At 46.0% G+C, this 27,951-nt stretch overlaps 1 protein-coding gene across 8 annotated transcripts in view; it reads right to left on the reverse strand.

The window, feature by feature from the left end:
• Positions 1-3,109: 3,109 nt before the first annotated feature.
• The window catches only part of KIF1B (kinesin family member 1B), a 187,841-nt gene continuing 162,999 nt past the window's right edge, over positions 3,110-27,951 (reverse strand). For 6 of the 8 annotated variants that reach the window (XM_033228421.1, XM_033228427.1, XM_033228424.1 and 3 more), the window contains 11 exons: positions 26,707-26,821; positions 25,583-25,716; positions 23,711-23,772; positions 19,606-19,751; positions 19,202-19,441; positions 14,967-15,038; positions 13,099-13,220; positions 10,216-10,365; positions 9,659-9,851; positions 9,329-9,447; positions 3,110-8,175 (listed from right to left, as the gene is read on the reverse strand). In XM_033228421.1, coding sequence (XP_033084312.1) covers positions 8,133-8,175; positions 9,329-9,447; positions 9,659-9,851; positions 10,216-10,365; positions 13,099-13,220; positions 14,967-15,038; positions 19,202-19,441; positions 19,606-19,751; positions 23,711-23,772; positions 25,583-25,716; positions 26,707-26,821 — 1,396 coding nt within the window. In that variant the 3' untranslated portion in view covers positions 3,110-8,132. The remainder of the gene's footprint in view (positions 8,176-9,328; positions 9,448-9,658; positions 9,852-10,215; positions 10,366-13,098; positions 13,221-14,966; positions 15,039-19,201; positions 19,442-19,605; positions 19,752-23,710; positions 23,773-25,582; positions 25,717-26,706; positions 26,822-27,951) is intronic. The other 2 variants (XM_033228425.1, XM_033228429.1) reach the window with 2 other exon arrangements.

Raw genomic sequence — 27,951 nt, forward strand, 5'->3', positions numbered from 1 at the left:
TGACAACTCCAAATGTGTGTTTCCAGCCCCAACCACTCCTCTTGAATCCCGCTAGTCCAGCCAACTGTTTTGTTGACTACACATTGGGTGCATGTGTTGGCATCTGAAAGTGAACATGACAAATTATTTTTATGTATTTTTTTTGAGACGGAGTTTCGCTCTTTGTTGCCCAGGCTGGAGTGCAGTGGCATGACCTCAGCTCGCTGCTACCTCCACCTCCTGCGTCCAAGTGGTTCTCCTGTCTCGGCCTCCCAAATAGCTGGGATTACAGGCGCCCGCCACCACGCCCGGTTAATTCTGTATTTTTAGTAGAGACACGGTTTCACCATGTTGGCCAGGCTGGTCTCATCATGTTGGCCAGGCTGGTCTCAAATCCCTGACCTCAGGTGGTCTGCCCGCCTCGGCCTCCCAAAATGCTATTTTTTTTTTTTTTAACAGGGTTTCACTCTGTTGACCAGGCTGCAGTGCAGTGGCAAGATCACAGCTCACTGTAGCTTCCAACTCCTGGGCTCAAGCGATCCTTCTGCCTCAGCCTCCTGGGTATCTGGGACTAGTGGCGTGCACCATCATGCCCAGCTAATTTTTAATTGTTTGTAGAGATGGGGTCTCGCTACGTTGCCCAGGCTGGTCTCGAAGTCTTGGCCTCCCAAAGTGCTGGGATTATAGGCATACCATTCTCAGCTTTTGTTCTACCAACTGTCTTCACCTTAGGAAACTGCAATGCTGTTCCTTTCACTCAGGCACTTACCCTTTTAGTTACTTTCTTTCCAACTCTTTATGAAGTTTCTCAGAGAACTGTTAGTTCTAACTTCAAAATGTACCCTGAATCTGCCCATTTCGTCCTACCTATACTGCTACTACCTTAGTCTAAGCCACCGTCTCCTCTCCTGGAATATTGGGGTAACAATCTTATTTTGTCCCTTTTTTCTACTTGTCCCTGCCTGAGTACAAAGACTGTTTTCCACTCAGCAGTCAGAATGGTCTTTTAAAAACGCAAATAAGCCCCTGTGACTTCTCTGCTCCAAAGCCTTCAATGGCTTCCCATTCACTCTAATGAAATTCCAAGTCCTCACCTCAGCCCTAAATACCCTGGTCCCTGGCTACTTTCTGATGTCTTCTATTGCGCTCCCAGTCCCTGACTCCATACCAGTGACCTTGCTATTTCTGGAACCTACTGAGGACACTCCTGCCTCAAGTGATTCGTTTCTCTACTTGGAGACTTCTTTGCCCAGGGGTTTGCATGGCTTACCTTATCGTTTATTTCCAGAGTCTGCTCAAATGTGATCTCCTAAGAGAGGCCTTCCCTGACTATGCTATCTAAACACATCCCTCCTTCCCACCCCTCTTCCATCCTTTTATTTAGCTGCTTTCCTCCAAAATACTTACGACTGATGTTGTTAATTTGTTTAAACAATGTCTTCCCCACTGGAATGGGAGGGCACAAGTGCGTAGGCTTGCTTTGTTTCCTGCTGAGTTACTGCACACAGCGGCACACCAGGCACAGGGTGGGTACTCAAATATTTGTTGGAACAAATCATTGCTTCTAACCTGAGGGCTGCTCCTCCCTCCCTTCTTCTGTTTCTCCCCAAACACCCAAGACAGTGGCCCCTGCTCATGCTCTGCTCATGATGAGGGCTTGTTAAATTGACATGCTGGAATTTTCAAATCCTCATTTACCCTTCCCCACCCCAAAAAAACCAACATGGCCAGGCACAGTGGCTCACACCTGTAATCCCAGCACTTTGGGAGGCCGAGGTGGGCGGATCACCTGAGGTCAGGAGGTTGAGACCAGTCTGGCTAACATGCTAAAACCCCGTCACTACTAAAAATATATATATATTTTTTTGAGACGGAGTCTCGCTCTGTCGCCCGGGCTGGAGTGCAGTGGCCGGATCTCAGCTCACTGCAAGCTCCGCCTCCCGGGTTCACGCTATTCTCCTGCCTCAGCCTCCCGAGTAGCTGGGACTACAGGCGCCCGCCACCTCGCCCGGCTAGTTTTTTTGTATTTTTTAGTAGAGACGGGGTTTCACCGTGTTAGCCAGGATGGTCTCGATCTCCTGACTTTGTGATCCGCCCGTCTCGGCCTCCCAAAGTGCTGGGATTACAGGCTTGAGCCACCACGCCCGGCCTAAAAATATTTTTTTAAAAATTAGCCAGGTGTGGTAGCAGCCGCCGGTAACTGCAACTACTTGGAGGCTGAGGAAAAAGAATTGCTTGAACTGGGGAGGCAGAGGTTGCAGTGAGCTGAGATTGTGCCATTGTACACCAGCCTGGGCAACAAGAGTGAAACTCTGTCTCAAAAAAATAATAGGCAGGGCACGGTGGTTTACGCCTGTAATCCTAGCAGTTTGGGAGGCCGAGGCAGGTGGATCACGAGGTCAGGAGTTTTGAGACCAGCCTGGCCAACATGCTGAAACCCTTCTCTACTAAAAATAAAATCAGCTAGGATGTGGTGGTGGGTGCCTGTAATCCCAGCTACTTGGGAGGCTGAGGCAGGGAGAATCGCTTGAACCCAGGAGGTGGAAAGTTGCAGTGAGCTGAGATCACGCCACTGCACTCCAGCCTGGACGACAGAGTGAGACTCCATCTCAAAAAAAATAAAAATAAATAAATAATAATAAAAATAAAAATACAAAAATTAGCCAGGCGTGGTGGTACACGCCTGTAATCCCAGCTACTCAGGAGGCTTAGGCAGGACAGTCACTTGAACCCAGGAGGCAGAGGTTGCAGTGAGCGGAGATCATGCCACTGCATTCCAGTCTTGGTGACAGAGCAAGACTCTGTCTCAGACAAAAAAAAAAAAAAAGCCAACACAACACTACAGAATTATTGGAAGGCATACAAGGAGGCTTCAGGAGAAAAACGACAAATCTTCCAGCCAAAACAACCACTTACATCTTTGGGAGAAAAGTACTTTCAAAGAAACAGCACCATATTAGCTTTCTTGTTTATATAAAAACCACCACTTTGAATATCAGAAAGGAACACTTAAGTGATGATATCGTGACTTCTGTCTTAGAAAGGTATTATCTTTGCAAGTCAAGAAAAGAAATCTTTGTGTAATTACCTTTCAAGGGGTGCAAGAATAAATGCACATCGAGAGCCTTCAGATGCACTGGCTGTACCTTTATTATTTTTACCTCGTTCACTAATAGTTCCGTGATGCAAGGTTACCATACACAGTTAGATAATGTCTGCATTGCACATCTAAGGCTATACAGCAAAAGAATCAGAATTAGTACAAATACAAGAACTATATTTACAGTCTGTATACTCAAGCTCCAAACATCAGATAATATTTACAAAATAAAACATGAAAATGAAAATCCAAAATTAATAATGTACATTGTTGCTAATGTGCTCAACTCCTTCACTGGGGAGAGATCAGTTTGCAAAGTCTTGGTTCAAAAAGGCCACTTATGCATTATGGGTTTTGTTGTCATGTGTGAGGATGGTGACAAGAGACTTGCAATCTCAACAGACAAGTACTTTAGAGCCACAAAGTCTAAGACGATGCCTTAAATACAAGAAGGCTGGTGGACTCCTCAGGTGAACTGATGCCAGAATACGCAGAATGAAAAAAAAAAAGAACTCGAAGACATGAAGAACAACACACAACAGCCAGGGTTTGGCAAGAGACCAACCTCAGCTCAGACTTTCCATCCGAGCACAGCCGTTTGGCTGTGAGCTTTTTACATGAATTTTATAGCAACTCTGATTTCTTCCTTTAAATGATTGGAGGCTTTTTAAAGATCCTATGGGGCTCAAATACTAACTTCATAAATGGCCTTTTGAACAATAGCAGCAAATAATCTCTCAGCTGATATTTCCATTTACTAAGGAAGCACAAATTAAAACATTCCTGCCACACAGTCACGGTCTGGCCACACACCGGGGTGAATCACTGGCCCTGGTGAACAACTGTAGTGCACACAAGTTAGAGTCCTATGTAAACACATCCAGCAAACCTTCTGGGAGCAGCAGCAAAATCAATCTTTTCTTTTGAGACAGAGTCCTGCTTTGTCACCTGGGCTGGAGTGCAATGATGCAATCTCAACTCACTGCAGCCTCCACCTCCCAGGTTCAAGCGATTCTCCTGCCTCAGCCTCCCGAGTAACTGGGATTACAGGCACATGCCACCACGCCTGGCTACTTTTTGTATTTTTAGTAGAGACGGGGTTTCACCATGTTGGCCAGGCTGGTCTCGAACTCCTGACCTCAGGAGATCCACCTGCCTTGGCCTCCCAAAGTGCTGGGATTACAGGCGTGAGCCACCACACCCAGCTGATTTTTTTCTTTTTAAGGGGCAGGTTAACAATCACATTTTAAAAGGGAACCAAAAGAAAAACTGAAAGACCCAAGTGAAACAAGCCCTGATACTGTCCCTTGGAACCCGAGCGGGACACAGCATGAGGGAAATGCGGAAAGAGTAGCGATGAGTGTGCACACTGGAGGATCTCTTCTCTCCAATCCACTGTGCAAGTAAGTATAGCTGGATAAATATACATAGACCTGACAAAATTAAATATCCCTGTAAATTAGATAATAAGCAGCAGGCAACAAAGTCTTTGCTTTGGAATATGTGCCAGGCAAAGTCATCTTGTTTTTAGATCCCAAGAGACAGTTCACAATGACTTAGTTCCTTCATCTGAAATGAGCTGAAAAATCCATAAAAAATAGGAGCAGTTATCTGAAGTCTATATGACTGAAGGGAAAAAAAACATATCAAATAATAGTGGTTTTTTAGTTGGGAAACTCACTCCATTGTCCCTTGCGGTCAGCACGTTTAACAACGAGCTGGGGCTCAGGTGCCCGGCCACTGCCACAGGCAGCCCTTGCCTGTGCTCCTGACTAGCGCATGGGCTGGCCGACCCTGCACAGTCCTGGCCTGAGCGCTGGCTGACTCCCAGGAGGGGACACAGACACAGAGAGGGTCTGAGCACTGATTTGGGGCTGGTAGTGAGGCCGTATTTTGCTTTGACGGGAGAAAGGAGGATGAGAGAGAGAGGAGGAGGTGATTAGTTTTAACTAGCACTCATTTCTTTGAATTTGCCTAAGAATTCTCTTTCCTGCCTTTTACATTTTTTTGCTTATTTAAAGGCGTGCTTTAAGAAAATAAATAAATAAATAAAGGTGGTTTCCTTAAGGGCTGGGTTTCTTAACTTTCCCGCCACAACAGCAACAACTAGAGCCTCATAAACAGTTCCTGCCACAAATCTTCTCTGAGAGCTTCAGAGTGGGGATGGTTCTGTCGGGCAAAGGAGCACCCACCCTGGACGTGCTGGGGGCCAGCAGAGGCTGTCTGTACCTGCCAGCCGCAGCAGGGGCTCCCCAGAGGGTGGAGAGCATGCAGAACACGACCACTCTGCTCCTTCTGGCTCCCTAAGAGGCCTTCTTATCCGGGCACGCGATGAACAGACAGTCCAGTTTGGCCTATTCTAATGTCTGATACTTCCAAAGCAAAGACTTACCAAACCAGTTTTGTATGAGTTAGAAGAAAAACCAAAGTCATTTCAGTGTATCTATCACATAATTTCAAACTCTCAGGCTTCTCACTGTCCTGTGTCACAGACATGGATCCTCTGTCACACTTTGTAACAGCAGCATCAATGACTTAATTTTAAAAGTGACCTTCAAATTCCATCTTCATTTCCCTGAAATTAGATTTGATTCCAGTCCAGGCAGCCATCTCTAAGCACCGACAGATCCTGCTGGTTTGAATAGAACCAGAAGGGCATACTGTGTCCATCAGACAATGAAACTTCTAACTACATTAAAAAATCTCACCTACCACTTAGAAAACAAATAACATCAGAGTTAGTGACCTATGTTTTAATGGGAGGAAGAAAATTTAAAAAAAAATCCACCATAGAGTTTCCGCTGGTCACTTTTCAGGTACAGACACAGCCTGTGATTCTATCCTCTCCTTTCTCTCTCCGTGATTCACTTTTCCTCCTCTTCACAATGCAGTGATAAGGAGTGAAGCTGGGAGACCTGTTCGTCAGAGATGAGCCCAACCAGGAAGTGAGAAACCAAGGTGTGGACGACGACACAAGTCTCCCTAGCAACAACTCTGCAGAGGCGTGCGAGGCCCTGGCCTTTGCTGCATGAAGCGAGAAGTCATCCAGCTACCTATCGCCTGAGAGTCAGCAACCTCAAGGCCGAGGACCTCACCAAGTAGGAGCGAGCAGATACCTTCCTGAATGCCTGAGCGATGGTGAAACAGAGAGGTCTGAGCAAGGGAAGTAAAGGATGGTGTAAAACAATCCCAAGACAACTGGCAAAGCAACTGAAGTCTCTGGAGGCTTTCCTTTCCCCTCTCATCCTGGGAAACTTACTGGCAGCTGAAAGAGACAGACTTATCTTCTCTGATGGTCTCAGAAGCCAGACGACCTGGTCTGTCAGAAGGAAAGAAGACTCTGTCCACAGTGAGCACCCTCCGTTCTCCCTGGGCAGTGTTTCCACACCAGATGGAGACGAGCAGGGAATACGCAACAAACCCTGCGGCCCAGGCTCCCGGGACACCCTTCTGTGCCCCTAGGCATATTGTGTTTTGTTTGGAGTAGTGGTCACAGTTAAGTTTTAATCCTCGGATCCAGAAAGCAAAGCCTGCCACATTTGCTTATTTGTGAGTATAGAGAGCATCACTGAAAGCATCTTCCACTTGACAAGCATCAATGAAAATGACTGCTGGATTCAGAGGGTGACTTCCAAGTGTATGCCTGAAAGCTACATTTCTTTGATCAAAGGGAGCTGTAACAATCACAAGGTCACTATTCAGCATTATCTTTTTTTTTTTTTTTTGAGATGGAGTCTTGTTCTGTCACTCAGGCTGGAGTGCAGTGGTGCAATCTTGGTTCACTGCAACCTCCGCCTCCTGGGTTCAAGCAATTCTCCTGCCTCAGGCTCCCAAGTAGCTGGAATTACAGGAGTGTGCCACCATGCCGACTAATTTTGTATTTTTAGTAGAGACGGGGTTTCACCATATTGGCCAGGCTGGTCTTGAACTCCTGACCTCGTGATCCGCCCGCCTCGGCCTCCCAAAGCGCTTGGATTACAGGCGTGAGCCACTGTGCCCAGCCTACCCAGCATTATCTTAATCATAACAGTGACCATCAAGTTTATCACCAGAAAGTGAAACACTCCCGCCTTATGGAACATTTATGTATGACATGGCACTAATTCCAACTGTACCACCACCATCACTAATGCCAAAATCAGAACTGAGACACTCCTAGAAAAGAGCTTCCCTCCCAGCAGAGAAAAAACAGTGGGCAGGAATCCTGCTGTGAGGAGCTACAAGCCTCCCACCGCCTGCTGCCGTCATGGCCCACAGCCAAACCCTGGGGTCCCCTGAAGTCCACCCAAAGCATCGTTGGCATTTCCCTTCACACGAGGTCAAGAGCAGCCACTGTCCCAGGCGCACTGAAAAAGCCTCTCTTCTCCTCTCTACCAGTAAATAAAAATTCCATAATTATGCTCTAAAAAGCCCCAACTTTGACTCAGAATATAACTGTTCCAATTCTATGCTCACCACCACCTTTTCCCCGAATGGAAATGCAGGGATTAGCCTTGGCAAAAAGAGACAGAGGGGGAAAAAACGATTGTTTTTTTCCTCTCAGGTTCTAAAAAGGCCAGATGTCTCCTCCCTTAGTCTCTAAGCCACCCAAGAAAAATTAAAGTGATATCACAAACAGAGAAAAGAAGAAAAAAGTATCATGTTGTCTTCAAAAACAGACAAAGGTGTCTGGTGACAGCAGCACAGACATCAGAGGTGGTCATGATGGGGACCTGTCATACAAAAGGAAGCCAAAGTACACCCACAATTATTTGGAGATTCACCACATCCCCTCAGAGCTTTTGTGTTTGTGTGTGTGTGTTTGTGTGTATTTAAAAACATTTTTTCCTTTTGTTAGGCCACATGCTACTAACAAGATTCTCAGCACAGGAAAAAAGAAAAGAGTACAGAGCAATGGAGATGGGGACGGGAGAGCTGGAAAAGTGCTGGACAAGGAGGGAGAAGTAGTTAAGCCACAGGATTACATACAAGAGTCACCGTCAAGAATCACAAAGAGAAATGAGAGGTAACGTTTTATCTCTCGAAGGCGAGTGAGGGCACTCGGCAGAGTCACTTAGTATTTCGGCTGGCTCGGGCATCTGCGGGAAAGCTTTGACCTATGGGGGACAAACGGGGAGATAGGATTAGAAGTCTGGGTACAAGTGTTGGCCCCTCACAGTCCTCTCCCTCTGAGGCTCCCTCCTGGAGCATCTTCCTATTTGGCACCGCAGGCCTAGGCCTCTAAACTTTCTACTCCGGGACCCTGTGACACAAGCCCTTAGAGAGCCTGAGGCTGAATCACAGGGCTGGAGGTTGGGAGGCCATTAAGATTCTCACTGTCTTGCCTTTACTCTCTGCCCTGGGCCCCATATGCAGACCTCTTGAGAACAAACAGACAAAGAAGAAAAATAATTGGTGCACATGTGTGACCAGAGTCTCCCTGGTGGCTCGGAACATGACGATGTCTTACAAGATGCAGAGGCCTCATTACCACCCCACAACCAATTTACACACCTGTCCTTCCTCTGTTTTAAATTTATTTTGAAAAATACTTCCTTTCAAGCCAGACGTGGTGGCTCACGCCTGTAATCCCAGCACTTTGGGAGGCCAAGGAGGGCAGATCACCTGAGGTCAGGAGTTCAAGACCAGCCTGGCCAACATGGTGAAACCCCGTCTCTACTAAAAATACAAAAAAAATTAGCTGGATGTGGTGGTGGGCACCTGTAATCCCAGCTACTCGGGAGGCTGAGGCAGGAGAATGGCTTGAACCTGGGAGGTGGAGGTTGTGGTGAGCCAATATAGTGCCATTGCACTCCAGCCTGGGCCACACAAGGCGAAACTCCATCTCAAAAAAGAAAAAAAAAAGAAAAATACTTCCTTTCCTATTTATCTTCATATTCCTGAAGCCAAAAGCCAAAGAGAAAGAAAACACAGAACAACTTCTAGACTGGGTGCAGTGGCTCACACCTATAATCCCAGCACTTTGGGAGGCCAAGTTGGGTGGATCATTTGAGGTCAGGAGTTCGAGACCAGCCTGGCCATTATGGTAAAACCCCATCTCTACAAAAAATATAAAAATTAGCCAGGCATGGTGGCGCGTGCCTGTAGTCTCAGCTACTGGGGAGGCTGAGTCAGAAGAATCGCTTGAACCAGGGGCGGAGGTTGCAGTGAGCCAAGATGAAGCCACTGCACTTCAGCGAGATACAGTGAGACTCGGTCTCAAAAAAAAAAAAAAAACCAACAAAAACAACAACAAAAACAACTTCTTACCGTATTGTGCCAGCGAGAAGTGGGTTGAAGGCATACAACCAGTCGTTCATGTCTTTGTCATTCAGGGCCTGCAAAAGGACCCCACGGTGCTTTGTGCAGACAGCAAAGGTGTTTGGTGTCTGAAAGAAAAATGCAGGTAGACAAGAAAGTTACTACAAAGACAGCGATGGGGATTGCCTTGCCATATTCCCAAGGCATATAGCACTTCACAAAGGAAGTTCAAGACCAGAGAGAAAAGGGAAATTTCACTCCACAGAACAGAGAGTGCAGAACTCAAAAGGGAAGGAAGGGCACATGTGGCGATAAGAAACCAAGATAGGCAGGACGGACCTTCACCATGGCCTGCTGGTCCTCGCTGTACTCCACCTGTGCTGTGGACAGGTTAATGATTCCACGCTCCACAGGGTCTTTGTCACTGTTATAGATGAAGACATAAGGCCGACGGACGACAACAAAATGTTTAGCCCAGTTACTGTAAAGTGGCTCCTTGAAATGAAGGTATCCTTTCTTAGAGACCACTGAGCTAAAAAGGACAATATGACATAAAGTTAGTCTCTCACAAAAAGAAAATAATCATGTGCTGAGGACCATCAAAATATGCCACACCTAGGCCAAGATTCAACAAAACAGGCAAATGACCTCTTTGGCCTAGAATCTTATCTGCCAAAGTAATGCAGCAAAAGAGTGAAACCATGCCATGGCAACCTGCTGCGCCAGGGTGCAGATGCATCATGAGACCCAACTGGAGAAACCCGGGCCGGCCCTCTCACCCCAGACTGAACCTGCATTAGACTACAGTACAGACCCCACACAGAAGAGCTGTCCAGTCAGTTCTTCTTGTGGATGTGTTTTTTGTAGACGGAATTCCTGCTTAATATAGTACTCACCCTGGTCTAATTTCTTCAATATCTGGAACAAGATTGAGAAATTCGTTTTTTCCTGCTCGGGCCAAATAGGGCGTTTCCACAGCTGGGACAATCTGAAACTGTTCAAATTCTGCGCAGGGACTAGAGGCCCGGGAATTGGCTTCTGGGGTCCTTTAAAAGAGAGAGATTAGAAAGAAAAGGGTAACAACAGTATCAGTTATGATCAAGGCATACTGAGTACTGTCTCACTGGGAGGAATACAATGCCCCTCCCTAAACCCCAGCTACAAACTTGAGTTTCAGAGAGCTCAGCTGAGGAGACGAGCTAGCTTCAGAAAGTTAACTCTGAATTCAACTGGTATTATCCTTCTGAAGTTATGAAAGGAAACTGATCATTGATGACCACTGGGTCACACAGTCTCTCTGCCTATATTAAAGCCATCTGAACACATTATCTGGAATATGAACTTTATTCCTTTATATGTTTCTTTTTAGTCTCATCACCAAAAGTGATGTTTCTCAAAGTGTGCTCCCAGCCAGCAGCATCAGCTTCACCTGGAAAACTGTTCAAAACCTCAAATTCCTAGACTCCAAGCCAGACCTACAGAACGAGAAACTCTGGGTGGGTTTGAGCCACGGGGGCTTCAACAAGCCTCCCAGGGGATGATGATGTACACTGAAGTCTCAGAGGGCCACTGCCTTAGAAAATGGAAGAGAAAGCAAACAAATGGGAAGACCCTGGGTTCCTGAACGGTCATGCAGAGTAGACCTGTACCACTGACCTGGACCTGGACCAGCCCTCATGACTACTGTGTGATAAATAAATTCCTATACTCTGTATTGTTAGGTATCTTTGTAGAGCAATGTAGCATTGTATCGCACTAATTCTAAAAAGTCAATTTTAACATTTTTTATACTTTATTATCTTTTTTTTTTTTTGAAACCGAGTTGGCCTGGTGCAGTGGCTCACGCCTGTAATCCCAGCACTTTGGGAGGCCGAGGTGGGCAGATCACCTGAGGTCGGGAGTTTGAGACCAGCCTGACCAACATGGCGAAACCCCGTCTCTACTAAAAATACAAAAATTAGCTGGGCGTGGTGGTGGATGCCTGTAATCCCAGCTACCCAGGAGGCTGAGGCATGAGAACTGCTTGAACCCGGGAGGTGGACGTTGCAGTGAGCTGAGATCGCGCCACTGTACTCCAGCCTGGGCGACAGAGTGAGACTGTCTCAAAAAAAAAAAAAAAAAAAAAAAATTGCCGGCGCAGTGGCTCACACCTGTAATCCCAGCACTTTGGGAGGCCGAGGCAGGCGGATCACCAGGTCAGGAGACCAAGACCATCCTGGCTAACACGGTGAAACCCCATCTCTACTAAAAATACAAAAAATTAGCCGGGCGTGGTGGCAGGCGCCTGTAGTCCCAGCTATTTGGGAGGCTGAGGCAGGAGAATGGTGTGAACCCAGGAGGTGGAGCTTGCAGTGAGCTGAGATCGCGCCACTACACTCCAGTCTGGGTGACAGAGGAAGACTCCCTCTCAAAAAAAAAAAGAAATAGAATCTCACTCTGTCACCCAAGCTGGCATGCAGTGGTGCAATCTCGGCTCACTGCAACCTCTGCCTCCCAATCTTCCTGCCTCAGCCTCCCTAGTAGCTGGGATTACAGGTACATGCCCCTATGCCTGGAGGCTCACTGCAGCCTCAACCTCCCAGGCTCAAGCAATCCTCCCACCTCAGCCTCCTGAGTAGCTGGAACCACAGGTGCATGCCATCATGCCTAACTATTTTATTTACTTTTTGTAGAGATGAGGGTCTCCCTATGTTGCCCAGGCTGATCTCAAACTTGTGGGCTGACGCAATCCTTCCACCTCAGCTCTCCAAAGTGCTGGGATTACAGGTATGAGCCATTGCACTCAGCCACCACTTATTAAATTGGGATTCATCTTATAATTGATGGCATGCTGAAGTTAGTTGTCAGTGCTTTTTCTTCTTCGTGACACAGAATAGTCCCTACAGTCTGTGGCATCCTAAATTTAATGAAATTACCTGGTTGTGTTATTTTCTCCAGTCACCTTTGCCTGAGTCAGTGCTGGTACAATAAGATAGACAGGTGGATAACCAGATGAGAATAACTGATGGAGATGCACAAGAGTGAGGGTGTGTTGCAAAGAACAGATTATGATGATGAATCATGGACTCTATAGACTAAATTTGTCTTTTTCTTTCTCTTTTTTTTAGGGACAGGGTCTTGCTCTGTCGCCCAGGGTGGAATGCAGTTGTGCAATAATAAAACCTCACTGCAACCTTAAACTCCTGGATTCAAGCAATCCTCCCACTTCAGCCTCCCAAGTAGCTGGGACCACAGACACAGGCCACCACGCCTTACTCTCTTATTTATTTTTTGTAGAGATGGCATCTTGCTATGTTGCCAAGGCTGGTCTCGAACTCCCAGCCTCAAGCAATCCTCCCGCCTTGGCATCCCAAAGTGCTGGGAACCACCTCACCTGGCCTTGTCTTTATTTTTCTTACCTACATAATTTGCTGTGGAATCAAAATATTTTTTTCCAAAACAGTTTCAAAATATTTTTCCCAAGATAGGACTTCCTATGTCTGTTATTATGACTGGGGAGACAAGTAGCGGTAGGAATGGAGGACAAAACTAGCAGAAAGGGATGAAGAAGATAGTCATCATGAGCTGCTGATGCAGAAGGTTAATAAGCCAATATGTGAAGAGCTGCCAGTAGCTAGCACCTCTCCAGTCACCATGATAGCCAAAAAGGCTCCCACACATTTCCAAATGCTGCCTAGGGAGAAGGTGCTGCCTTCAGTCAAGAACCATTGAGCTAAAGGAAGGTTGACATTTACCTTGGTTCTTTGATTGACTTCTCTCAGTGAAATCTGGGTACTTACTTCTGATCCAAAGAGTTGCTCCTAGAGTCTACCAGAGAGGGGCAGGTGGAAGAGGGAGTGAGGGTGGCACTGCTGAAACTGGACTCAGAGGGATCCCGTCCAATTGGAGAGATATCAGACAACTGGAAGCAAACCAAACACTACAAGTTACATTCAGCTGAAAAAAGCTACCTCTACAATAACAATAGCGAGTTTCAACAACCAGAGCCTCACTTTGATACATCTTGTTTCAGAAAGTCATTTAAGAAAAAAGCCCATAAGTACAATTATTATTTATCAATAAATAAATACATAGATAAAATTTTAAGAGACAAGGCCTTGCTCTGTTGCCCAGACTGGAGTGCAGTGGTGCAATCTCAGCTCACTGCAACCTCCACCTCCCGGGTTCAAGCAATTCCCCTGCCTCAGCCTCCTGAGTAGCTGGGATTACAGGCGTGAGCCACCACGCCTGGCCCATTGTTTTGTTTTGGGTTTTTTTTTTTGAGGCGGAGTTTCACTCTTGTTGCCCAGGCTGGAGTGCAATGGTGTGATCTCGGCTCACCGCAACCTCCACCTCCCAGGTTCAAGCGATTCTCCTGCCTCAGCCTCCTGAGTAGCTGGGATTACAGGCATGCGCCACCACACCTGGCTAATTTTGTATTTTTAGAGATGGGGTTTCTCCATGTTGGTCAGGCTGGTCTCAAACTCCCGACCTCAGGTGATCTGCCTGCCTTGGCCTCCCAAAGTGTTGGGATAACAGGCGTGAGCCACTGCGCCCGGCCCCCTGGGTCCATTATTATTATTTTAAGAGATAAAAAAATACTCTGTCATCCAGGTTGGGGTGCAATGGCACGATCATACCTCACTGCAGCCTCAACTCCTGGGCTCAGGCAATCCTGCCTTGGCCTCCTGAGTAGCTAGGACTATAGGCATGTACCACCACATTTGGCTAATTTTTCAAAAAATTTTTTTAGAGATAGTGTATTTGTGCTATAGTGCCCAGGCTGGTCTCAACCTATTGGCCTCAAGCGATCCTCTCATCTTGGCCTCCCAAGTGCTGGGATTACAGGTATGCACCACCACACCCAGCCCCTGAGTTAATGAGTGGTACTACAGTGGTGCACCTTCCATGTGTTAGGCATTGTTCTAATATGTCAGAGGATCTGCCTCCCTGGAGTTTAAGACAGACAATAAACCACTCACCAAGCACTTTAAAAGCATCAGGAAGTAATTAGCGCTACAGCAAAAAATAAAGCAGGAAAGAGGGGTGGGTAGAAAGTTTCAGAGAGCTGTCAGATTTATTATCAGGTGTTAACAGAGTCCACTCACAGGAGGCGATAATGGAGTAGAAAAATGAAAGAGGTAAGAGAGCCAACCATGGGAATACCTGGAGAAAGGCAATTCCAGGCAAAAAAATAGGTGTGCAAAGACCCCAAGGCAGGAATGAGCTGGGAGGGTTTAAGGTCAAGCTGACTAGAATTGAGTGAATAACACAGAAATTCTCTGAAGTGTTTACTTCACTCTTTGTTGAAGTCAATAAAACTTTATGCCACCAAGAACCTCAGGGTTTCCTTGTACCCTGGCATAGAATAACATACCACCTCCCTATAGAATATTCTCCTCCAAAGGAGTCATGGAAAAGTCAAAATGTTTCCCATCTGATAATCAGTCTAAGAGACACAAAGGAGTACTTTTATCTTCAGAAGTCAGTGTTCGGACACTGAAAAGTTAGAATGACTACCAGAGCAGTATGTCATAAATTTTCAAATACAATGCTATGCCCATGTCAAGTTGCTTAAAAGCAGCAAAAACCAGGAATAGGTAATCTGGGATGCTGTGGAAAAATCAGTTAACACACTGGCTAAAAATTACAGCTTCAATGTGCTCACCTTACAGTCACTGATGCTGCCGTGCACCTGGCTGAATTCTCTGTTGAAAGTGTGGGTGAGAAGTTGCAGGCACTAAAGAAGAGAAAGAGAAGTACAAGCTGAACACAAAATGTCAACAGCCAAGAGCCTCAGGATAGCTGACCACGTGGAGGCTCCTGGAGGGCTGAGTTCCCAGGGAGGGCATGGAAGCTCCACATCTCTCCCTATGCATTCGTCCATCTGCTGTTCATTGGTCTCCTTTGCACTGTCCTTTCTAATAAACCAGTAAATGTAAAAACAAACAAACAAACAAAAACCTCAATGACTAAATGAAGCCCTGGATGCAAGGTAGGAGGGGAAAAAACATGTCCTAAACCCATAGTGCAGCTCAGATGTTGCCCTAACAGCTCTAGAAATTAAGTATATAGCAAGGGAAGTTCTATGTATGTCTAATAAAGATAAAGCAAGCGGCTTAAAAAAGCCTTTCTCAAGATTACCAAAGTGAATTACTAAAAACACCATAGTTTTGGCTGGGTGTGGATGGCTCATGCCTGTAATCCCAGTACTTTGGGAGGCCGAGGCAGGAGGATCACCTGAAGGCAGGAGTTCAAGACCAGCCTAGCCAACATGGTGAAACCTTGTCTCTATTAAAACTACAAAAAATGGGCCTGGCGTGGTGGCTCATGCCTGTAATCCCAGCACTTTGGGAGGCTCAGGCAGGTGGATCACAAAGTCAGGAGATCAAGAACATCCTGGCCAACATGGTGAAACCCCATCTCTACTAAAAATACAAAAATCAGCTGGGCGTCATGGTGGGCGCAGGTAATCCCAGCTACCCTCGGGAGGCTGAGGAAAGAGACTCACTTGAACCTGGGAAGTGGAGACTGCAGTGAACCGAGATCACAGCACTGCACTCTAGCCTGGCAGCAGAGTGAAACTCCGTCCCCTCTGCAAAAAAAAAAAAAACCCTACAAAAAATGAGCTGGCAATGGTGGTGCACACCTGTAATCCCAGCTACTTGGGAGGCTGAGGCAGAAGAACCGCTTGAAAATGGGAGGTGGAGGCTGCAGTGAGCCGAGATTGCACCACTGCACTCCAGGGTGGGCGACAAAGTGAGACTCCATCTCAAAAAAATAAAAATTAAAATTAAAAAAATAAAAATAAATAAAAAATAAACACCATAGTTTAGAAGTACTTAAAAATGCAATAGGTGGCAGGGAACGATGGCTCACACCTGTAATCCTAGCACTTTGGGAGGCCAAGGCGAGTGGATCACCTGAGGTCAGGAGTTTGTGACCAGCCTGCCCAGCATGGTGAAACCCCACCTCTACTAAAAACACAAAAATTAGCCAGGCGTGGTGGCACCTGCCTGTAATCCCAGATACTAGGGAGGCTGTGACAGGAGAATTACTTGCACCTGGGAGGCAGAGACTGTAGTGAGCGGAAATCATGCCACTGCATTCCAGCCTGGGCCACAAGACCTAAACTCTGTCTCAAAAAAAAAAAAAAAAAAAAAGCACTGGGGGCAGTGGCTCATGCCTGTAATCCCAGCACTTTGGGAGGCTGAGGCGGGAAGATCACCTGAGACTGGGAGTTCGAGACCAGCCTGACCAACATGGAGAACCCCATCTCTACTAAAAATACAAAATTAACTGGGCATGGTGGCAAATGCCTGCAATCCCAGCTACTTGGGAGGCTGAGGCAGGAGAATTACTTGAACCCAGGAGGCGGAGGTTGCAGTGAGCCGAGATCGTGCCATTGCACTCCAGTCTGGACAATAAGAGCAATACTCCGTCTCAAAAAAACAAAACAAAACAAAACAAAGTCAATAGCACTCCTTTTCTTTCCTTCTTTTTTTTTTTTTTTTTTTAATTTTTTTTTTTTAGACACAAGGTCTCATTACATTGCCCAGGATGGGCTTGAACTCGTGGGCTTGGGCAATCCTCCCACCTCAGCCTCCTGAGTAGCTGGGACTACAGGTGCATGACACCACAGCCAGCTACCCCTTTAATTCTCAATTCACTCTGGTGCTAAAAGGCGTGAAGGCTTCTGGATGGACATATTTTCCTAAATAAACCAGAAGACTATTTGAGTATTAAAACAAACCAAACATAAAACTCCTCTCATTTTTGTATTTTCAACTGCCCAGAAACCAAACCTGGGAGACATCCTCAACAATCCCTCTGCCTTTTCCCACACACCTCTGCCTTCTTTAGAAAGAAAGCAGTATCCAACCAGATTCCCCTTCCTCTTTATCACACATACCTCTGCCTTCTTTTTATTTTATTTGTTTATTTATGTTGTTGTTGAGATGGAGCCTCACTCTGTCACCCAGGCTGGAGTGCAGTGACGCGATTGCGGCTCACTGCAACCTCTGCCTCCTAGGTTCAAGCAATTCTCTGCCTAAGCCTCCCGAGTAGCTGGGATTACAGGTGTCCATCACCACGCCCGGCTAATTTTTGTATTTTTAGTAGAGACAGGGTTTTGCCATGTTGGTCAGGCTGGTCTCAAACTCCTGACCTCTGGTGATCTCTTGACCTGGTGATCTGCCGGCCTCAGCCTCCCAAAGTGCTGGAATTACAGGCATGCGCCACTGCGCCCGGCCACCTCTGCCTTCTTTAAAATGCTTTTATCTGGCCGGGCATCCACACATCCGTAATCCTAGCACTTTGGGAGGCCGAGGTGGGTGGATCACCTGAGGTCAGGAGTTAGAGACCAGCCTAGCCAACGTGGTGAAACTCCGTCTCTACTAAAAATACAAAAATTAGCCAGGTGTGGTGGCACATGCCTGTACTCCAAGCTACTTGGGAGGCTGAGGAAGGAGAATCGTTTGAACCTGGGAAGCGGAGGTTGCAGTGAGCCGAGATCGTGCCACTGCACTCCAGCCTGCGTGATGGCAGCGAGACTGCATCTCAAAAAAAAAAATTTAAAAAGTTTTTATCATTTCTCATCGGATTACTGTAATAAAGATAAAGAATTCTCCTTTCCTCAGCATATCTCTTCACCATCAATCCATTCTCTTTATTGCTGCTAGAGAAATCTTTTTTTTTGAGACGGCATCTCACTCTGTCGCTCTGGTTGGAGTGCAATGGCGCGATCTCGGCTCACTGCAACCTCTGCCTTCTGGGTTCAAGCGATTCTCCTGCCTCAGCCTCCTTAGTAGCTGGGACTACAGGCGCAGGCCACCACGCTCGGCTGATTTTTGTATTTTTAGTAGTAGACACGGGGTTTCACCATGTTGGCCAGGATGGTCTCGGTCTCCTGACCTTGTGATCCACCCGCCTCGGCCTCTCAAAGTGGTGGGATTACAGGCATGAGTCACCGCGGCTGGCCAGAAATCTTTCTAAAACACAAGTACCTGTTTAAAATAGTTCTGCATTGCTCCCATCATCCACTCTAAACTCTTCGGTGCAATATACAAGATTCTTCACTCTACACCTCCTGTTCCAGTCCCACATGAATTCCCCAAGACTGATGATGCAGGACACCACTGCCTCCCTCCTGCGCATCCTTCCAAGGTCAGCTCATGAATGCCCCCACTACAGATGCTTCTCCTCTGACTCCCATAGCATTTGAAACACACACCTCTATTATATGCTTGTGACCTAATAGTCTGTAAGCCCTTATATTTTTTAATTTTTAAATTTATTATTATTTTATTTTATTTTTTGAGATGGAGTGTCACTCTGTTGCTCAGGCTGGAGTGCAGTGGAGCTATCTTGGCTCACTGCAATCTCTGCCTCCCGGGTTCAAGCAATTCTCTTGCTTCAGCCTCTTGAGTAGCTGGGATTACAGGCGCCCACCACCACGCCTGGCTAATTTTTGTATTTTTAGTAGAGACAGGGTTTCACCATGTTGGCCAGGCTGCTCTCAAACTCCAGACCTCAGGTAATCTGCCTGCCTCAGCCCTGCAAAGTGCTGGGATTACAGGCGTGAGACACTGAGCCTGGCCTAATTTTTGTTTTTGTAGAGACAAGGTCTCACTACGTTAGCCCGGGCTTGTCTTGAACTCCTGGGCTCAAGCAATCCCTTTGCTTCAGCCTCCCAAATTGGTGGGGTAACAGGCATGAGGCAGTGTGCCTGGCCCTGTAAGCTTGTTGAGGGTAGGAACTGAGTCTTACTTTTTATTTCTACATTCACAGGATTATCACAGGCCTTCAAACACCTCAAACAAAGGTGTTGAAAATGAATAAACTGAGAGGCTAGTTTGTGGAGCCTTGTGGGAAGACATTCAGCAAAGAGGAAGGGATTCACACCTTGGTAGCCAGCTCTTTCTCTCGGTCCACCAGGCTTTCGATGTCTGCTGAATCATAGCCACTGCTCTCGCTGGGTGTGATGGCGCTTTCAAAGGTGGTGGTTGAGATCTGAGAGGAGATACTGGTGGAGGTGCTGAGGGTCCCACTGCTGAGGCTGGGGGATAACGAGTCACTCATGGATTTGGGGATGCTGTCACCAAGTCTCTCACGCAGCAGCAAAAAGTGGCGGGTTTTTTCCACCTGAGAAGATCAATACTACTGCTATAGCAAACACAAAGCTCGTTAAGATCTCAGGAGAGAAAAGTAAAAAGCTATGATCACATGCAGCACAGGGAAGGAAGACTGATACTTTGGCAATCTTGTCCCAGAGTTCTTGCATCTGAGCAACCCTGCCCCCTGGATACCTCATGTAGGAGCTCCAGCTTCTCCAGCTCCCACTGGTGCTCAAGGATGAGACTGTCTCCACGGGGCCGCCAGCCTGCTAAGTTCTCTTCTCCCCGCACATATGCCACTGAGGTATCTAAGATTTTTCTTCTCCTTCTCTGCATGCCTAAGATAAGAGGAAACAAGTTTTTGTTTCAGAAAAAAATGCAATTCCAAGTTTAGGTCAAAACGAATTAATAATTCTTATACGTAGCAAACTAAGACAGTTTGGTCTCAAGATACATGGGATTTTGTTTAAATATCAAAGCAACTCTCTGAACGTTTTTAAAAACTGAGTTTTACATTCTTTGATAATTATGAAGACTGGGACGCAATTTAAGAAAATGATAAAATTATGATGTTAGGTGAAAATGTAGAAATATTAAATAGTCCATAATAGTCTATACACTATGGGGCCGGGCACGATGGCTCATTCCCAGCACTTTGGGAGGCTGAGGTGGGCTATCACCTGAGGTCAGGAGTTCGAGACCAGCCTGGCCAACTCGGTGAAACCCCATCTCTACTAAAAATATAAAAATTAGCCAGGCGTGGTGGCGGGTGCTTGTAATCCCAGCTACTCAGGAGGCTGAGGCAGGAGAATCGCTTGAACCTGGGAGGCGGAGGTTGCAGTGAGCCGAGATGGCGCCCCTGCACTCCAGCCTGGACGACAGAGCAAGATTCCATCTTAAAAAAAAAAAAAAAAGTCTATACACTATGATTGCAAATAAATAAAAAGACACCTAGATGAAACAAGCGGGGAAGGCCAGGCACAGTGGCTCACGCTGTAATCTTAGCACTTTGGGAGGCCAAGGTGGGAGAACCACTTGGGCCCAGGAGTTAAGACCAGCCTGGGCAACATAGTAAATAAGACCCTGTCTCTACCAAAAATTTAAAAATTGGCCAGGTGTAGTGGCATGAGCCCAGGAATTGGACGCTGCAGTGAGCTCTCATCACACCACAGCACTCCAGCCTGGGCAACAGTAAGATCCTGTCCCTAAAAATAAAAAATTTTAAAAAGACCGAAGGGAACACACACACGCACATACACACATACACACACTCAGTAGTTCACTGGCTGACAGATGACAGACAGCTTTAGCCTCTATTATTTCCTGTTAAATTTTTAGTATTATGCTAGTTTTACATATTAAATACATGAATTTATATTAATATAAAAAATTCCTCAAGGAACTATCTGGATATTATAATAATTAACTGTTACTTGGATTCATACTCAAAGTCTTCTTTACTTATCTAAGTCTTGCCTGTGGGCGCTGACTTGTTTTCCATGTATATTCTATAAAATGACTCAAACTCACATTAATCAAATGCTATTAGAAAACCTTAACTTTTGTTCATGTTTCAGTTTACAAACACAGAAATGCTAAGTGCTGCTTAAGTTCGCCTAGCTAGAGGAACAAGAGCAGTTTAAAAACACATTAAAAAGAATACAGAACAAATCTGACTTAATAATTTGATTTTTTGCCAGGCGTGGTGGCTCATGCCTGTAATCCCAGCACTTTGGGAGGCGGAGGCAGGCGGATCACGAGGTCAGGAGATCGAGACCATCCTGGCTAACACAGTGAAACCCCGTCTCTACTAAAAATACAAAAAAATTAGCCAGGCGTGGCGGCGTGTGCCTGTTGTCCCAGCTGCTCGGGAGGCTGAGGCAGAAGAATGGCGTGAACCTGGGAGGCAGAGGTTACAGTGAGCCGAGATTGTGCCACCGCACTCCAGCCTGGGTGACAGAGTAAGACTCTGTCTAAAAAAAAATAAAAATCAAATTTTTGTTGTTTTTTTTTTGAGACGGAGTCTCACTCTGTCACCCAGGCTGGAGTGCAGTGGCGCAATCTTGGCTCACTGCAAGCTCTGCATTCCAGGTTCACGCCATTCTCCTGCCTTAGCCTTCTGAGCAGCTGGGATTACAGGCACATGCCACCACACCCGGCTAATTTTTGTATTTTTGGTAGAAAGAGGGGTTTCACCATGTTGGTCAGGCTGCTCTTGAACTCCTGGCCTCAGGTGATCCACCTGCCTCGGTCTCCCAAAGTGCTGGGATTACAGGTGTGAGCCACCGTGCATGGCCAATAATTTGACTTTCTAAAATGTGGGAAATTTAAATTCCGGTCTCATGGCATCTATATACTGCTAAGTCATCTTTGGGCTAAAGTGGGGGGAGAGAAATGGTTATGAAGTTTTCTAAACCAAATTTATTCTTTTTTTTTTTTTTTTTTTGAGACGGAGTCTCACTCTGTCACCTAGGCTGGAGTGCAGTGGCACGAACTTGGCTCACTGCAAACTCTGCCTCCCCGGCTCAAGTGATTCTTCTGCCTCAGCCTCCTGAGTAGCTGGGACCATAGGTGCCCACCACCACGCCCAGCTAATTTTTGTATTTTTAGTAGAGACAGGATTTCACCATATTGTCCAGGCTGGTCTCGAACTCCTGACCTCATGATCTGCCCACCTCGGCCTCCCACAGTGTTCGGATGACAGGCATGAGCCACTAGGCCCGGCCCCCATGAAATTTTTAACTCAAATTTTACTCATAGCCTAGTGATACTGTGATACAATTTTAATACAATTGTACTTATAAACCAAACAATGTTGCAACTCTGAAAAAGGTAACTCCTACCACCCCTCCTCAATCAAACTGGCTTGTTAAAACACACATGGTTTCTAAAAGGTTTTATATCTATCCTACTTGGGTGGACTCTCCAGTTTTTGGGTTTGTTTTTTTTTTTTTGAGGCGGAGTCTCGCTCTGTCGCCCAGGCTGGAGTGCAGTGGCCGGATCTCAGTTCACTGCAAGCTCCGCCTCCCGGGTTTACGCCATTCTCCTGCCTCAGCCTCCCGAGCAGCTGGGACTACAGGCGCCCGCCACCTCGCCTGGCTAGTTTTTTGTATTTTTTAGTAGAGACAGGGTTTCACCGTGTTAGCCAGGATGGCCTTGATCTCCTGACCTTGTGATCCGCCCGTCTTGGCCTCCCAAAGTGCTGGGATTACAGGCTTGAGCCACCGTGCCCGGCCGACTCTCCAGTTTTTAAATACAGTATATTTTTTATTTACTTATTTTTTTTTTTGAGACAGAGTCTCACTCTGTTGCCCAGGCAGGCTAGAGTGCAGTGGCACAATCTCGGCTCACTGCAACCTCCGCTTCCTGGGTTCAAGCAAGTCTCCTGCCTCAGCCTCCCAAGTAGCTAGGATTACAGGCACACACCACCACACCTGGCTAATTCTTGTATTTTTAGTAGAGACGGGGTTTCACCATGTTGGCCAGGCTGGTCTCCAACTCCTGACCGCAAGTGATCTGCCCACCTCGGCCTCCCACAGTGCTGGGATTACAGGTGTGTGCCCCCAAGCCCAGCCTAAAACACAGGACACTTGAAACATACACAAAGATAACTATCACCTCATCAATCCACAAGAGCTTACCTGGACTACCTGTGTCTGACATTTTGCATAAGCTGAGTTCGTAAATGCCAGTGACTCGATTCCTATTTGAAGAAAATAAAACAATTGTTTAATCTCTTACAGCACAAAAACAGGAAGATTTCAATCCATGCTACTTAAAATAGTGTCTTCGCTGCAGGGACTGCAACCCATCCTCAAATGTAATTACAGACATTTCTTGTCACTGCTGTTTTCCTATTTTGAACTTAAGTAGCATACCTTTTCCTAGAGGAGTCTGCTTTCATCTCAATTTTATTTTATTTATTTATTTATTTATTTTTTTTTTGAGACAGAGTCTCACTCTGTTGCCCAGGCAGGCTAGAGTGCAGTGGCACAATCTCGGCTCACTGCAACCTCCGCTTCCTGGGTTCAAGCAAGTCTCCTGCCTCAGCCTCCCAAGTAGCTAGGATTACAGGCACACACCACCACACCTGGCTAATTCTTGTATTTTTAGTAGAGACGGGGTTTCACCATGTTGGCCAGGCTGGTCTCCAACTCCTGACCGCAAGTGATCTGCCCACCTCGGCCTCCCACAGTGCTGGGATTACAGGTGTGTGCCCCCAAGCCCAGCCTAAAACACAGGACACTTGAAACATACACAAAGATAACTATCACCTCATCAATCCACAAGAGCTTACCTGGACTACCTGTGTCTGACATTTTGCATAAGCTGAGTTCGTAAATGCCAGTGACTCGATTCCTATTTGAAGAAAATAAAACAATTGTTTAATCTCTTACAGCACAAAAACAGGAAGATTTCAATCCATGCTACTTAAAATAGTGTCTTCGCTGCAGGGACTGCAACCCATCCTCAAATGTAATTACAGACATTTCTTGTCACTGCTGTTTTCCTATTTTGAACTTAAGTAGCATACCTTTTCCTAGAGGAGTCTGCTTTCATCTCAATTTTATTTTATTTATTTATTTATTTTTTTTTTTGAGACAGAGTCTCGCTCTGTCGTCCAGGCTGGAGTGCAGTGGCCGGATCTCAGCTCACTGCAAGCTCCGCCTCCTGGGTTCCCGCCATTCTCCTGCCTCAGCCTCCCCAGTAGCTGGGACTACAGGCGCCCGCCACCTCACCTGGCTAGTTTTTTTTGTATTTTGTAGTAGAGATGGGGTGTTTCACCGTGTTAGCCAAGATGGTCTCGATCTCCTGACCTCGTGATCCGCCCATCTCAGCCTCCCAAAGTGCTAGGATTACAGGCTTGAGCCACCACACCAGGCCTCAATTTTATTTTTTAGAGATAGAGTTTCCCTGTGTCACCCAGGCTGGAGTGCAGTGGTACAATCACAGCTCACTGCAGCCTCAAACTCCTGGACTCATGTGATCCTCTTGCCTCAGCCTCCTGAGTGGTTGGGACTTCAGGCATGCACCACCATACCTGGCTAATTTTTAAATTTTTTTGTATAGACAGGGTCTCACTATGTTGCCCAGGCTGGTCTTGAACTCCTGGCCTCAAGTGATCCTTCCACCTTGGCATCAAAAAATGCTGAGATTATAGGCATCAAAAAGTGCTGAGATTATAGACATAAGCCACCATGCCCCACCTCATCTCTATCTTTTAAACACTTTATTTCAATAGGGTGAATAAAATTGAATGATAAACTAGAAAATTTATAATATAAATATGAAAACTAAAAAATTGTCTTTTCTTACTATAAGAGAGAAGATATGAGGAAACAACGACTAGAATGAAATGATAATCAACAACTTCTGGGGACTGTGAGTAGTAGGAGGTATAATACTTTCTATCGTATTAGTAACATTTTTTAAGCTGGGTGGTGATACCCAAGTATTCAATGTATTGTTTCTCTTTTTCTTTTCTTTTTCTTTCTTTTCTTTTTTTTTTAATTTTGAGACAGGGTCTCACTGTTTCACCCAGGCTGGAGTGCAGTGGCTCTATCATGGCTCACGGCAGCCTCAACCTCTCAAGCTCAAGTGATCCTCTCACCTCAGCCTCCTGAGAAGCTGGGACTATAGGCGTGTGTCACCACACCTGGGTAATTTTAAAATTTTCTGTGGAGATGGGGTCTCACTATGTTGCCCAAGCTGGTCTCAAACTCCTAAGCTTAAGCAATCCTCTGTCCTTGGCCTCCCAACATGCTGGGATTACAGACATGAGCCACTGTGTCTGGCCTTCACTGTATTATTCCTGACATATTTTGTACACCTTAAATACGCATAACAAATCTTAAAAAGAAGAAAATTTCAATGGTACTCTGTTGGAAATAATAACGATGACATTTAAAAGTCTTTGCAAATTTAGTCTTTGCAAAATTGTTTTAGAGGTGTTCATAATGTAATATTCCTTCCTTCCCTCATAACTCATCCATCCATCAACATTTTATTAAATGTCAGCATACAAGTCTGTACATTCCAGGTGCCAGTTACCAAAATGGTTCATAAACTGTAAACTAACCGTGAGACAGTAAGCCAAGAATACTTAAGGACTAATGATTCCGTTGTACTGAACAAACAAACTGGAAGCTAACTTGTGTGAAAAACTTACGAATCTGGTGACTTCGAGTAGCCACTGCCAAAGAGGCTACGCAGAGAGCGTGGTGGTGAGATCTTGGCATCTCGGGAATAGAAGACCATGCACACATCCTTGGTGATGACAGCCGGCTGGATGCAATGATCCAGCTGAAAGCAGACAGGGTAGGTGCTGATGAAGTGCAGGCAGCGTACTGTGACCAGAGTCTATACACGAATGTATTTGGAAAGCTAGTCCCAGTTGTGAGAACTGAAGGATTTCAGCTCCACGAATTATTTCAACAGTCACCCAATGGATAATATGTGCAAAAGAGTAGGTAGTACTCCTTATAGATGCAATTATTTATTTATCTGTTTATTTTTATTTATTTATTTACTTATTTTTTCTGAGACGGAGTCTTGCTCTAGCACCCAGGCTGGAGTGCAGTGGTGCGATCTCGGCTCACTGCAAACTTCGCCTCCCAGGTTCACGCCATTCTCCTGCCTCAGCCTCCCCAGCAGTTGGGACTACAGGCATCTGCCACCACACCTGGCTAATATTTTTGTATTTTTAGTAGAGATGGGGTTTCACCGTGTTAGCCAGGATGGTCTCGATCTCCTGACCTCGTGATCTGCCCGCCTCAGTCTCCCAAAGTGCTGGGATTACAGGAGTGAGCCACCGCGCCTGGCAGATTCATTTATTTTTATCTGAGGTAAATGTTGTTTCCCCTGATAGGTGAGGAAACTGAGGCAAAGAGAGTTTCTCCAAGGACAAAGAGGAAGTAAGTGGCAGCACAGGGATTTGAACTGACAGGCTGGGTCCTGGGTCTGGGCTGTTAACCACTATTACATTCTGTCCACAACTATAAAAACAAGAGGTAACACTTTCTTAAAAATCACACATTCTTCAAACAGTGGTGATTAGGCTACTAAAGCTGAAGCTGGAATGAAAGTCATGTGATTTTTTGAGTACACAGAACCCAGGAATGGAATCTAATATAATCAGAAGAGTTAGCAAAGTATAATAAAATGAAAAACTTAAGGATATGGAGGAAGAAAGAGGACAAAACAAGTGGAATCTTCGCTGACCACTTCCTGCTGTAACCTGCACAGTGTTCAGGGCTGACTCTTCGCATCAGCTGAAGCTCCGAGTCTCCTCACCTCTAGGTAGGCCGACAAGGTCATGTAGATCTTCTCTCCATAAGGTGTCACTCGGTTCAGAAGAAGGGAGTTATGTAGAGAGCTATCCCACACAGCCTCAAAGCGGTAGAAGGTCCTAAGGTCAGAAAGACAAGAGGGAGTCATCCAAGCTAAAATCACCTTAGCCCAGGTACTGACACTGTCAATCATCCTAAAGAACCCTATGCCAACCAACTGACATTTTCAATTTATCAAACTCCAATAACAGAAAGGAACACTTATCTCCTAGGAGGAAAAGATAGGTCCCCATCATCTTGCCCCCAACCCTAACCATCACTAAGGAACACTTAGTTGTGCCTTTTTTTTTTTTTTTTTTGAGACAGAGTCTCACTCTGTCACCCAGGCTGGAGTGCAGTGGCACGATCTCGGATCAGTGCAACCTCTGCCTCCTGGGTTCAAGTGATTCTCCTGCCTCAGCCTTCCGAGTAGCTGGGATTATAGGCGCACACCACCATGCCTGGCTAATTTTTGTCATTTTTAGTAGAGACAGGGTTTCACCATGTTGGTCAGGCTGGTCTTGAACTCCTGACCTCAGATGATCGGCCTGCCTCGGCCTCCCAAAGTGCTGGGATTACAGGCGTGAGCCACTGTGCCTGGCCAGTTGTGCTTTTTTAAATTTTGTTTTGACAAGCCTGCCACTGCCTATAAACATAAAAATAGTAAGGTCAATCAAAAGGATTAAGATGAAATGGTAAGTGAGTATGGACAGAAACTGAAAGAATAAAGACTAAGTAAGCTCTACTGTCAGTCAATGATGAGAGCAGGAAGTGAATGCTCAGTAATTTGTCAGCTTCGATCTTCACATCACAAGAAGGCTAAACATCATTCAATCCAGTGCTGCTGGGCCTCAGAAACCTCACAGATATATCTGAGGGGATTAATGGTAGAAACTGGGTAGAAGGGTTTAAGTATAGAAAGTCTTATGTTATTTTATTTTTGAGACAGAGTTTCACTCTGTCACCCAGGCTGGAGTGCAGTGGCGCAATCTCAGCTCACTGCAACATCTGCCTCCTGGGTTCAAGTGATTCTCTTGCTTCAGCCTCCTGAGTAGCTGGGATTATAGGCACGCACCATTACGCCAGTTAATTTTTGTATTTTTAATAGAGGCAGGGTTTCATTATGTTGGCCAGGCTGGTCTCAAACTCCTGACCTCAAGCAATCTGCCCACCTCGACCTCCCAAAGTGCTGGGAGTATAGGTGTGAGCC

Source organism: Trachypithecus francoisi, unplaced genomic scaffold (genome assembly GCF_009764315.1).
Source record: "Trachypithecus francoisi isolate TF-2019V2 unplaced genomic scaffold, Tfra_2.0 Lachesis_group12, whole genome shotgun sequence".
Lineage (NCBI taxonomy): Eukaryota > Metazoa > Chordata > Mammalia > Primates > Cercopithecidae > Trachypithecus > Trachypithecus francoisi.